The sequence below is a fragment of the Dryobates pubescens genome, chromosome 1, assembly GCF_014839835.1.
Source record: "Dryobates pubescens isolate bDryPub1 chromosome 1, bDryPub1.pri, whole genome shotgun sequence".
In the NCBI taxonomy this organism is placed as follows: domain Eukaryota; kingdom Metazoa; phylum Chordata; class Aves; order Piciformes; family Picidae; genus Dryobates; species Dryobates pubescens.
In genome coordinates, this window is record NC_071612.1 from 49,463,714 (window position 1) to 49,476,848 (window position 13,135).

A 13,135-nucleotide genomic window follows, 5' to 3' on the forward strand; every position below is an offset into this window, starting at 1 on the left:
CATTGACAACACAAAAATAGGTTGAGAACCTCCACTCTCAGATTTCTAGCATTTTGCTATAATTCTAAACCGGTATCAGTGTTTTCACTGCTCTAAGTGACACAACCCTTATCTCAGAATGCTTTGTACCTAACAGACAATTACAAAAAAAAATCAAAACACACTGTTGAAGGCAAGAGGAAGACTGGAGACAGAAATCATCTTACATATAGAATTTATGCTTTTTTGTTTTGTTAGTGTTTTTACTTTGTATCAAAAATATCTAGATCCTTCCTTTTCCTGTATGTGATCTGTCTGGTTTGCATAGTTACATATAAGAGAGGCCCTAGCTTAAATGTAAAAAGCAAAAAGACTTGAAGGTAAGTCTGAAAAGTCATAACTGACATACTGGGTCAGATTTTTTTCCTTTGGCTGCACACAGCTTTCACTAAGGACAGAATGTGTGCAGGTACTGTTTTGCCCTGAGACACATGCTACTCCAATTCTCCAAAGCAAAATTAGGTTCTCATTGAGCATAGCTCTACTACTGACCATCCTTGAGAAAGAGTCCTGCTGTATCCAGAAGGAAGTTTCACCTGTATAAAGGCTTAATTTTCTCTCTTTGAGACCTACTCTGTTACTGGCTTTTCTGCACGCTACACAAGCTGCTATCTGTTTTTCCTCATTTGCCAAGATAGTCCCAAGTCACCATTACAAGGTCTGAAGCTGTATTCTGGTTGTGTAGTGCAAAAATCTATTCTCTATCTGGTCTGTTTTCTGCTTCTATAGTGAGATATTTTGCCTTCAGTGTGCCACTTAACCAAATGGAGAAGTTACAGGATATCCTCATAGAAGTGATATTTTGCCTGCTGCCTGCAGCAATTTAGCATAGTGAAGCTATGGCCTCCCTCTGCCCTGCTGCATGCTTTCTTTTTGCCTAAGTAAAGGGGACTACTATCAAGAGGATGCAAAAATGATTGATGTGACATCATTTGGTCCTTCAGAGAGACTTACTGTATTCAAAACATGAGTGAGACAAGATGTACTTATTAATAGTAAAGTCTATTAAACTTAACACTAATGTTATTTGAATAGTGATTAGTATCTTTGTGATAGAGAAATCAGGGCATAAATTGCTTTTCTCTTCAGAATCTGAAGGAATGGGTTTCTTTTTCTGTGGGTTTCTGGCTAGATTTTGGCTGGTCTAATATTTATGCACTTTTCCCATCAGGATTATAGAGTCAATATCTTTCTAAGACAGAAGTGGAATGACCCCAGACTCAAACTGCCCAATGATTGGAGAGGTTCAGATACGCTGACAGTGGACCCAACTATGTTTAAATGTCTTTGGAAGCCAGATTTATTCTTTGCAAATGAAAAAAATGCTAACTTCCACGATGTCACACAAGAAAATATCCTTCTTTTTATATTCCGAGATGGCGATGTCCTAGTCAGCATGAGGTACTTTATTATGTATTTCTGCTCTTTTTGTAAATGATGTGAATGGATTTATGCTGTGTTAAATTTAAATATTAAAGCGTATGAACTTATTATCTGACAGTTTGTAAACAATGCTGCTATAAGTTAAATGTATGTAAAGAAATCAGGTGAAGATGTTTTGAAATATGTCAGTTGATAACACAGCAGGTGCTAGACATTTGAAGTGTGTGTATGCTTGTGTCATCATTACTCAAGGAATAAACTTAATAAGTAAACTGTTATTACTGGAAACAAAGTTTAAACCCGTTTGATAATTGCTTATATTCCTGGAAACACAATGAAATGGATACGATATCTGAAGGAAAGCCTTCAGCAAACAATGTAATTTGCATGCTACTTGAATGTCAAGTAAAGAAAATTGTGATTACTTACCAATGATACAGGGAAAGGCAGAAATTACAGATTTGTGAATACAAATGTTGTTTTCTTCTGGTGTGAATGGGAACATATTGCCCTGGTAGAGGAGAACATGATTATTCAAATATATTGCACCTTTAGCATTAAGAGGGAGCCACTTTGAAATTATGGACACGTGAGCTATTTCTTCCTAGAGCAGAAGCAGCTAGGAAAAAAAAGAAAGAAGATGGGAAAATCTAGATTATTTCTTTCCAAATCTAAATCAGGATGAGAAAACTCAGTCTCAAGTCTTTTGCCAATGGTGATCAGAAAAGAAAATATATATATTGGGCAATCATTTGGCACACGCTGAAGTTCCTGGTGCTGATTTCAGTTGTTTCCGTAGCAGATTTTTATGTCTGTAGAAAATGGCATTTAAAAATCCCCATGATTTTTCTTTTTCTTAATGCCACATAAGGTAACAGGATAGCTCAAACTGTTTTTAAATTTTGTTTCAGATTGTCTATTACTCTGTCATGCCCTTTGGATTTGACCTTGTTTCCTATGGATACGCAACGCTGCAAGATGCAACTGGAAAGCTGTATGTAAATCAGTCTGTGCATAAACCCACTTGATTTCTAAGCATGCATGAGGAACAAAAACATATAAATTCTGTATTGTTCATGTCAACATTTTAAAGAAATATTGAAATTAATATTCACTTATTCCTACCAACATACATGTCCTTGTCAAAATGTTTCTTACAGTTATGGCAGCATGCACTCTGGGTTTAGCTTTTACTATCAAATGTAGTTACAACTGATGAGTTTTATAAAAACATTACAATAAACTTAGTAAAATGGAATCATCTGGGATTAAAAAATCCATGGTTTCCCCAGGTAGTTTTACCTTCCACAACCTGTGCTGCTTTCTAGGTTGTTTGGGTCTGATTTATTGTTTGAAAGTCTTGATACCGGGGCCATACTTGATGCCAGTGCATTGAGAGCATTTAGTAGGATACCCTTTAAAGTGGTTTCAAGATATGTTGTGCATGTGTTCAGGCATCTCTTGCTTATCAGTCCTGGTCTCTAGATAATTTGATTTTATGAAGCAGCAGCCAGATCTCTTCTCTGAGGGGCTTCATGCCATACTGGAAGTTGCAGCCAAAATGTTTTTGAGACCCATTGTCTTCCTGCACAAGGGTACCTACACAGGTACAGGCTTTTCACAACACTCCAGTCTCTTCTGATCCCAGTTTCAAAATAATTTTGTTTTCCTGAGTAAGGGCAACTGTGAAGCAGAGAGAAGGAAGTTGGCTTGCTCCAACCCGTTCCTGTTGTAGTACAAAAATTTTGTTCCACTGTTACTCCACCAGACTGGATGGAGAAGGTGAGGCTAGGAAAGGAATGTCAATATCAAAGAAGGAACAAAGTTAACCAAGGAGAGCACAGCATCCCACTGGGAATAAATTATGTCAGAGCTTTACCATTATTTTGATTGTCAGCATGTACCTGTAGAGTTGCAGTATGTACATAGTCATTTTGGCATCACTAATACGTATATGCATTAGCTGAAGTAAACCCTTATGGTAAACTCAAATTGGTTTGGGATTAAATTGGAATTAAACAGTAATCTTAATGGAAGTTTGCTCAACCTTTCTCGGTCTGGATGGCTTTACAAGTATTGCAGTGGTTCTTCAAGACAGAATTGCTCATTTGCTGTTTTACAGAAAGAATGAGATTCATCACAGCAATTGAGCTGTTAAATTCTTTTGAAGTTACTAGGAATTGAGAGCTCTTAGCACTCTAACAAATGCCTTTATTCAGTGTAGTAATAATGCTAATATGATGTAATGTAATAATAATATAATGCTGATAATGTAATGTTCTACTCACCAAGTTCTAATTTAGGCCAACATAAAAATTCAGTTGTTGGTTATTTAATTTTTGTGTTTAATTCTTTGAACAGGAAATAGAAAGAAAAAGACTGAAAGAAATAGGATAGATATATGCTAGATTTTCTTGCAGAGTTTACTCTGATTAAGATGATTCTCAAAACAGTTATTATCTTGCTCTTGCAGTTGGTTACACAACTGATGACTTACGGTTTATCTGGCAGTCTGGAGATCCTGTACAGCTAGAGAAAATTGCTCTGCCTCAGTTTGATATTAAAAAGGAAGATATTGAATATGGTAACTGTACCAAGTATTATAAAGGCACAGGTAGGTAATATAAGTGAATTCCTTGGTAAAAGACTTTTAAGCTTCTTTCAATTACTGTTTATAATTAATGGCTAATATTTCAGTTCATGTCTTATATTTATAAGATAAAATACATTACTTTTAACCAAGAAGTAATTCATATAGTAGTAAATATCCTATATGATTGCAGCAAACTAATTCTCATGTAGAAATAGCTAGGCTGCAAATTAGATTCAGTGTTTATCTTGGTTTTGCTTGCACATCTTACGATCTTACTATCACCATTTTGTTTCTGTAGTCCTAACGGCCTCTTATGCTTGTAAGTATCTAAATTTTCTGAAAAGTTATTCATGTAGTCACGGCGAAGTGGAATAATTTTGGTTTGCTCTTTCAACTTTTATTTCAGAAGTCGACAGTATTAGAGTGTAACTTCAAATGCTTTGCTCTGCAGATTCTTTCTTTCTCTAAGTGCTCTGGAAAGTCTGTCAGAGAAATCTGCTTACAGTCCTCAGGCCTGTAGGATTATTTTCTCTGTGTGGGCACTAATTTATCTAATGGTTTCTTCACTCTGGCTTCTAATGTTTTATCTTTTCTACCTTGATTGATTCCTGTATATACTTATATCCAAACTACTTACTTACATGGACAATTGCAAGAATTTCTACAGCAACAGAATTCAGCAGAGCATATTTTAATCAGTGCTCTTGAATCATATGAATGCATCTCCCATTCAAAGTCAACAAGTACAGTTGTGGTTCTGTAGCTTCTGAGGATCCTTTGCAAGTTATTCATTGACTATTCAGCTGAAGTTGAGGGTCTGTTACTTGCAGTTGCTCCTGATCTTGTTCCCAAGTCTGAAGAGATCTCAAGTAACTTTAGTATATCTCAGAGTGAAGGAATGTAACATGAAAGTGATAATGAAAATTAGAATGTGGGCTGTTTTTTTTAACCTCAGAATGAGTAATTCTTAGCTGAACTACATAATTCAACATTTCAGGTGATTTCTCTTTTCTAAATAATATGAAATTAGCTCTCTTCAGGAAAATTCTGCATTTGTGAAAGCATAACCAACAACTTTCAGTGATTGCTGTCAAATCTAAGTCAAGATATGATAGAAGCTTACTTAGTGGTGAGAAAAATGTTTTGTTCCTAATTAAACAGTGAATTTACTACAAATAATGGGCTCGGAAGTAGTGGAAAGTTAAAGGAATGAATCTTTTAATTCCCAGCTCAAATTCAAGAAATGGGAAAACTGTAAAACTTGCATTTTCATGGAGGGACAAAAGAAATACTTACTCAAGATTGCTGTCTTGTTGTGGATGTTATCGTGACATTTTGAGTTGGGTCCTGAATCAAAAATTAAACATCTGAAAAATCTTTAGATATTGTAGGTATTTTTAGGAGCCTTAAATTAAAATCTAAGAATTGAACACTTTACCATTGAGCAGGAAAGAAAATCAGGGGTGTTCTCTCAAGTTTCAGCACCTTGTGAGCACAAGCTGGAATCGCACTGTACAAAATGCTCAGTAAAATGGTCACATTTTATGTGAGTTGAACATCAGAGAAAGAACATGAGAGAACCATCAGTGAGTGGAGTGACAGCATGAAATTAAAAAAAAAAATTCTTCATTGTTTTATTGCAAGTTTTTTTTTTTTAATAAAATAATATGTTTGTTAATCCCATAATTAATACTGGAATGAAAACGTCATTAATGTCAGTGGAATATTTTAGTACTCCCAACATAATTTTAAAGGATGTTTTCAGTAATCAGTAGTTGTTTGGTTTACTTTCACTTCTTATATTTAAGGCATTAAAAAAAAAAAAGTATCTTTGCACACAAAGTAATTCAGTAAAGGATTTTTTCAGTTAACCAAGAGACAGTGTGGCACATGGAAGCAGATTTTCAAAAATTATGGGTTATGTGAGAGATTCTTGCCAATTGCAAAGAACTTGATCTTAATGCCTATTTATGTCGCCTGACCTTTCATCATACTTACCTGAGTCAAAAAAGGAAAAGAGATAAGAAAGTTGGTGTGAATTTTTGTGGCAATAAGGCAAATATTTAAATTTGCAAACTGTCTGTTCTTTATTTATCGGTATGTGTGAGAGATCCAAAGAGATCCTCAAGAGTGGAACGGTGAGGGCAATAGATAATATTCTCTGCCTGATGAAAGATAATACAAAAGCATACGGAATGCATTTCTGGTATAAAGCAAACAAATAAAGGCCCTCATTTGAGAATAAAACATGGAAATATCTGAAAACTATTTTGAAATTATAGAAGGGAAATTTGTCAGGCAACAGACATGTCCTGTAGAATCCACCTCCACATTATGACATTGCTTGATAATGGTTCCAGCATTTGCATGATAAGCACACTGTCTCTGCTTCTCTCAGCCTGGACAAACCTGATCTTATCCATGTATGGATGATGCTACAGACACTGTGGCAATATGCAGTTTATAGGAATTGAAGGGAATATAATGAACTATAAAATACCATAGATTTCTATTTCCTTAATGCTTGCATTTCCTTAATATTTTATTGCTTTCATTATTTTTGTTATTTTATGCCCAAACAGAACTTCTAAGATGACTTAGCATTCTACAGCACTTAGCTGATAAACTATAGAAGATAAACAGATGCATTTTTAACAGATTCTATCTTCTCAATCAGCTTCTTACCAACTTGGTTGACATAGACTGATTTGAATTTTGAATTTGTAATGTCACAAAGGAATGCCTTTTCCTTCTGTTAGAATGGTTTATGACATTGTTTTCACAATGCTAACATAAAAATGCCAATGCTAACTGAGTGAAAATATGAACAGAATTTGTGTTCTGGTTATCAGACTCCTGATCCATCTGTTATCTCCAGCAAAGACTGTAGTATCTGCAGCTTTTTTCTGTATTGACTTGATCTTAACACATGTCATCTGAAATGTTTGTGTTCTTTAGATTCTCATCTTAAAAGATTTGAGGCAGTATTCTAGGTTTTCAAAAATTACAGTGTTTTTGGAGTCTTTTTTAAAACTGCACTAATTTTAGAAGATACCCGTATCAGCTTTCAGTACTGGGGAAATCTCAGAATTGCATTCAGATCACCTCTTTCTACACTACTATTTCTTAATGCCACTTTTTGTACAAATTAATGCTAAGTACTGTTTTCAGACTAGCTTAAGCTAGTATGACTACTAGACCCTTCAAGATGGACTGCATCTTGAAGCCAGCATGAAAATGCTAGTCACTTTGACTGCCTGATACCCTGTGAGATAATGGAGAGTGCCTTATAGAGCACAGAGAGCACCTCATGCCTGACCACATTTGGTGGTTTTACAAATCTGTTTTGAACACTTTTTTTTTTTTTTTTCCCCCAGATTGAATCCTTTTCCTTTATAAAGAAAATAAAATGCATGAATTTTTGCTCTCAACTTAAATAGGGAATGATTTGCAAGATACGGATTGGAAGAGGTTGACTTACAAAACACATTAAACATTAATGCATTTATTTCTTTAAAGGTTATTACACTTGTGTAGAAGTAATCTTCACTTTAAGAAGACAAGTTGGATTTTACATGATGGGTGTTTATGCTCCTACACTGCTAATTGTTGTTCTGTCCTGGCTGTCATTTTGGATCAATCCTGATGCAAGTGCTGCAAGAGTCCCACTGGGTAACCTGCGTTTACACATACCATTATTTTAATGCCATTGAGCCATTCTTGGTTGCTTTGACAGCATGATGTTGGACACTGAAAGCAACTTCACTTCCATCATCTGCTCATCATTTTCATGGAAGCCTCCTCATTAATGTCCTGTAAAATCCACCTCCACATTATGACGTTGCTTGATAATGGTTCCAGCATTTGTGTGATAAGCATGCTGTCTCTGCTTCTCTCAACCTGGACAAATCTGATCTTATCCGTGTGTGGATGATGCTACAGATGCTGTGGCAATATGCAGTTTATAGGAATTCCAACATTTAAACAGCCAGTAAGAAAGCAGGATGATCAATATGGCTCTAAATAACTGCCTATTGGAGCAATTTCTCTGAAGATTAGTAGAACCCAAATGATGACTGGAAAAGAATTAGCATACTTTATTTCATTAGAGACTCAGTTCATGGGAGTGCTTCAGGCTTGTGCATTCGTGCTGCTCAGCACAACATGGTAGGCAGGCCCTTCGTTTATTATTAAATAGTGGGACATGTAGTTAGTCAAAACAATATTATCTTGTGTAATTGGGTTGTACATGGGACTCCGGCTCTGGAGTGAACAAACCCACTGACCCCAAGAGCTCAAGGAAATGCAGAGCCAGGCTCTTGCACTTTGCTTATTTGAATTCCCTTTCCCATGCCACGAGCTCTCCCTTCCCATGCTCTGGCTTCCACATCCTCCTCTTTTCTCTGGCACTCCCACCTCCCCAGTCCATACTTTCCAAACCTTTTCCATATTCCAGAAGGTTCAGTGCACCTGTTGGCAAGACCCCAGGGGTGCAGTTGTATAATCCCTCCAGCTGCCTATGTCCCTCAGAAGCCTCTCATCCTCAGTTGAACCTCCACACCCCCATAGGACATGGTTCCTGTGCAGACTCACCTGCATGAACATGAGCTGATAAGCACTGGAGACCCTTGGAGTCAGGACCTGCCATAGCACCTTACCAGTCTTGTATCTGTGACCTGTAGTCTTACAGCAGTGGGTAGCTGAAATCCCTGTGTTAGTAGTCAGCTGAAGCAGGAACATACTGAGTTTTTCGGGTGGAAAGGCATCTGCACACTCCCCTGGCCTAACCCTCATTGCTCAGGTGATCTATGATGCCTCTTCCTCTTCCAGTGATATGACAAGCAAAATAAACTAAGAATTGCAAAAACTGCAACATTTGAGAAGGATATTCAGATCCTTGATTTATCCAGAGGAAGGCAACAAAGCTGCTGAAAGGGTTGAAAGGAATGTGGACTGCCCATTGGAATTGTCTGCCCAGGGAGGTGGTGGGTTCAATGTCCCTGGAGGTGTCCTTGGAGGTGTTTAAGAAAAGACTGGATGAGGCATTTAGAGCCATGGTCTAGTTGATTAGTTAGGGTTGGGTGATCTGTTGGACTTGATGATCTTGGAAGTCTCTTCCAACCTGGTTGATTCTGTGAAAATATTTTTTTCACCTGATTATCTCTAATTAGCTTAAAATTTGAGTTGTATTTCCACTTTTGTAATCCTGCACTTCAAAAAGCCAATTAGACAGGCTTATTAATTATATATTAGATCTATAAGAGGCATAGCACTGATATATGTAGCCTGGATGTCATTGTGACTAAACCTACATGCTTATTTATTATTGATTTGTTTCATCCATTCTGTTTATTGACTCCTCAGCTGTGTTAGCATTTCTCAAATAATGCATTTCAAAGATACTAACCATTGTCTTGGTTATGTGACTTTTCCTGAATCCCCAGAGAAGCAAACAGAAAAAAGAAGATTCTTTAAATCTGACCATCCTTTGGTCATGAGTCAGTATTTAGCAAAACAAGTTGTTAACACTGTCACTGTAGTAAGATTTGTGTTTCTTCAGTTTGCAGGAGGGGGACAAACCAACTCCTCTAGCTACATTCTGGAAGATCATTGACCTTGAATTCTAACAAGATTAGCATTTGTGTGTGGAGTGAATGGTATCTAATCCCAAGAAAGTGTTGCCAGTGGCCGCTTCCACTCTGATTGGCTAGATGCAGATCTCATCAGATGAGAAGCAACTTCAGATTTAGTCATGAATATGTTAATGCAGTCATCCCTAGAATTAGGTATAGTGGGCTACTGCTCTGCATGGCAAGACTTCTCCGAAGTATGCAGGTGATTTAGGAATACAAGGCACTTTGCAAGCTAGTAAACAGACTGATTAATATTCTGAGAAAAGGATGTGTGCCTTGAAGAAAAAGCCTGTCAGTATCTGTTAAAAAAAATTCCTTTCTTTATTGCCACTTGATCCTTGGAGCTGTAGACATCTGAGGATGTTGGACTTCTGTCCACCCACAGTGGCCTGACAGCATGGAGCGTTATCCCAGAGTAAAGGTGAGGGTACAACAGGGTAACTGAAAGCCTGGAGTAGTAACCAATGGTATATTCCTCATGTATAAAAGACAGCTGGGTCTGAAGCCAGGCATGCTTCTGCTCAACACTCCTGTCCTCAGATTTGTCTTAGTTCTAGTAATTTCATTTTAAAAAATTGTAACAAATGTAGGGTCTCAAAGGAAAGACATAAAGATACATGTAAAAACCCTAGGTTGAAAAAAAGATTGGCAAGATTGTATCTTTTAGTTTCTGAAGATTAATGATAGAAGAGAATGTATCAGAAATATCAAATTACAGGGAAAGCAAGACAGAATATTCCCCTTTTCTAGCATCATTGGTGAGATAAAGCCAGACATTTTGGAATGAAACTGGAGGTGGGGAGATTCAGGCTGGATGTGAGGAGGAAGTTCTTCACCATGAGAGTGGTGAAGCCCTGGAATGGGTTGTCCAGGGAGGTGGTTGAGGCCCCGTCCCTGGAAGCGTTTAAGACCAGGCTGGATGAGGCTCTGGCCAGCCTGACCTAGTGTGGGGTGTCCCTGCCCATGGCAGGGGGGTTGGAACCAGATCATCCTTGTGGTCCCTTCCAACCCTGACTGATACTATGATACTACTATGATTTTTAAAGCAGTAATAAAACCTAGAAAATACTATTTTATGCAGCACACAGTTAACCTGCACTATTCTCTGTGAGCAGGTAGTGCTGAGGCCAGTAAGTCTGATGGATTCAAAAAAGGGAGATTTATTTATCTGGCAGCATGTGATAAAGTCAAGTGCTTTGCTGGACTGACATTTTTGAATACTATCCACAGGTAACCTTAAGCAGAACTTTTTTAACAGTAGCTCTGTACAGTCATGATTTAAGCTCAGAGCTAACTAACCTGTTTCAATAAGCTCAGCCTTGCCATCTAGAGGGATCACAGAACCAAAGAATTTCAGGGACTGGAAGGGACCTTGAAAGATCATCTAGTCCAACCTCTCTGCCAGAGCAGGATCACCTACATCAGATTACACAGGAATGCATCCAGATGAGTTTTGAATATCTCCAGAGAGGGAGGAGACTCCACAACCTCCCTGGGCAGCCTGTTCCAGTGCTCTGTCACCCTCACTGTGAAAAAATTTTCCCTTATATTTACTTGAAACTTCCTATGCCTCAATTTCCACCCATTGCCCCTTCCCCTGTCATCGGGCACCACCAAGAGCCTGGCTCCATCCTCTTGGGACTCACCCTTTACATATTTATAAACATTGATGAGGTCACCTCTCAGTCTCCTCTAAGCTAAAGAGCCTCAGCTCCCTCAGTCTCTCCTCATACAGGACATGTTCCACTGCCTTAATCATCCTTGTGGCTCTGCATGGGACACTAGGGACAAAAACGCAGAGGTGTTTCTTAGGAAAGCCATCTTTCTCTTTGCAGGTGTGGAGGAAGAAGGTCTGTGGTGGATTCCCTTTAGTGCTTCTTGAGAAGAAAAGAGAGGGGGTTTAGTTTGTTTGTTTCTTTCTTAAATAAATAAATAAATACACCCCTGAGCTTTGAACTAAGTCAGGCAGATACCTAGTGCAGCTGCTGCCAGAGATTAAACTTACAACTCTGCTACTAAAGTCTCTGAGGCCATGCTGATCTGGCAGCAAGTGGTTGTTTCCTAGAATATTTCCATGCTTCCATATCACTTGTTACCTTGAAAACCTGGACATTTCTCAGGCTCTAAGAATAAACTTCATCCTAGGAATCCAGACAAGTAGAAAGTAACAGCAGATTACTATAACCTAAATTGCTCTACTGAACAAATTGATGAAAGCTCCACCAAAGTCTTTTCATCTTCTCCCAGGCAACCAGCACCAGAACAAGAGGACACAGTCTCAGGCTGCGCCAGGGGAGGTTTAGGTTGGATGTGAGGAAGAAGTTCTATACAGAGAGAGTGATTGCCCATCGGAATGGGCTGCCTGGGGAGGTGGTGGAGTCGCCGTCATTGGTGATTTTCAGGAGACTTGATGGGGTGCTTGGTGCCATGGGTTAGTTGTTTAGGTGGTGTTGGATTGGTTGAGGGGTTGGACGCGATGATCTTGAAGGTCTCTTCCAACCCGGTTTGTTCTATTCTATTCTGTTCTATTCTATTCTATTCGGCCATTCTGTATTCTTCCAATGGACATTAAAAAATCCAGCTTTGCATTGATACCACACAACTTTTATATGTTATTCATCAGGGAAGTGAGCTGAGTGGGGTTTGGCTTTAGGTAGTTTTCTACGCTTACATGTTTATTTTAATGAGCAAACAATCCAGTGGACATCTTCCAGTTTTAAAGGTTGTATGTCACTGTCACTGGAGGTGTTTAAGAGGAGACTCGATGAGGCACTCATTTAGTTGATTAGATGGTGTTGGGTGATAGGTTGGACTTCATGATCTCCAAGGTATTTTCCAACCTGGTCTATTCTATTCTGGTCTATTCTATTCTATTCTATTCTCTTTCTGAATAAAGCATCATATAATTTTATATTTTAAAATTGTATGCCTGTAATAATTTCTTTATACTTCAGTGTTATTGCAGCTAGTAAATTGCCCATTTGAGATTAATACTAAATAAAATGTCATATCTATCTTACTAAAATCCAAATGGGAACAATAGCAAAAGAATGATGTTTTTTTATGATCAGCTAGAATTAAATACTTCCATAGGCCAACTTTCAGTTTCATTAACATTTTCACATCCTCAGCTTCTCAAAGTGGATCTGAAGAAAATGACCTCTCTATGAATTACAAAATTGTAATGCTTTGGATAACACAATTGATCAATATAAGAAATGTGATTGAGACTGACCATCTTCTTTTGGAGATGTTTATAGGCTTCAGTTACATTTCATGAAGCTGCCCACTCAGAACTAAAAGTTTTTATCATTAGTGTTCACAAAACCAAAATAGGACATTCTGAACTGGAGGTTGAACTGTTTCCTCTATATGACAGCCATCTCTAAAGTTAGCTTTTCCCAAATGTAGCTGTTCATGCTACTTTTTCCATTTCATAGGAGCCTGTGGGAAATCTTTCTTTAGGATCAGGCTTGTATTTTGTCTC

General features: G+C 37.9%; 1 protein-coding gene across 2 annotated transcripts in view; it reads left to right on the top strand.

Annotated features, from left to right (window-relative positions):
• GLRB (glycine receptor beta) overlaps window positions 1-13,135 on the top strand; it is a 44,993-nt gene that overhangs the window by 20,481 nt on the left and 11,377 nt on the right. Inside the window, exons 5-8 of one of the 2 annotated variants that reach the window (XM_054165570.1) lie at window positions 1,211-1,440; window positions 2,334-2,416; window positions 3,896-4,036; window positions 7,535-7,687. In XM_054165570.1, coding sequence (XP_054021545.1) covers window positions 1,211-1,440; window positions 2,334-2,416; window positions 3,896-4,036; window positions 7,535-7,687 — 607 coding nt within the window. The remainder of the gene's footprint in view (window positions 1-1,210; window positions 1,441-2,333; window positions 2,417-3,895; window positions 4,037-7,534; window positions 7,688-13,135) is intronic. The other variant, XM_054165576.1, reaches the window with a different exon arrangement.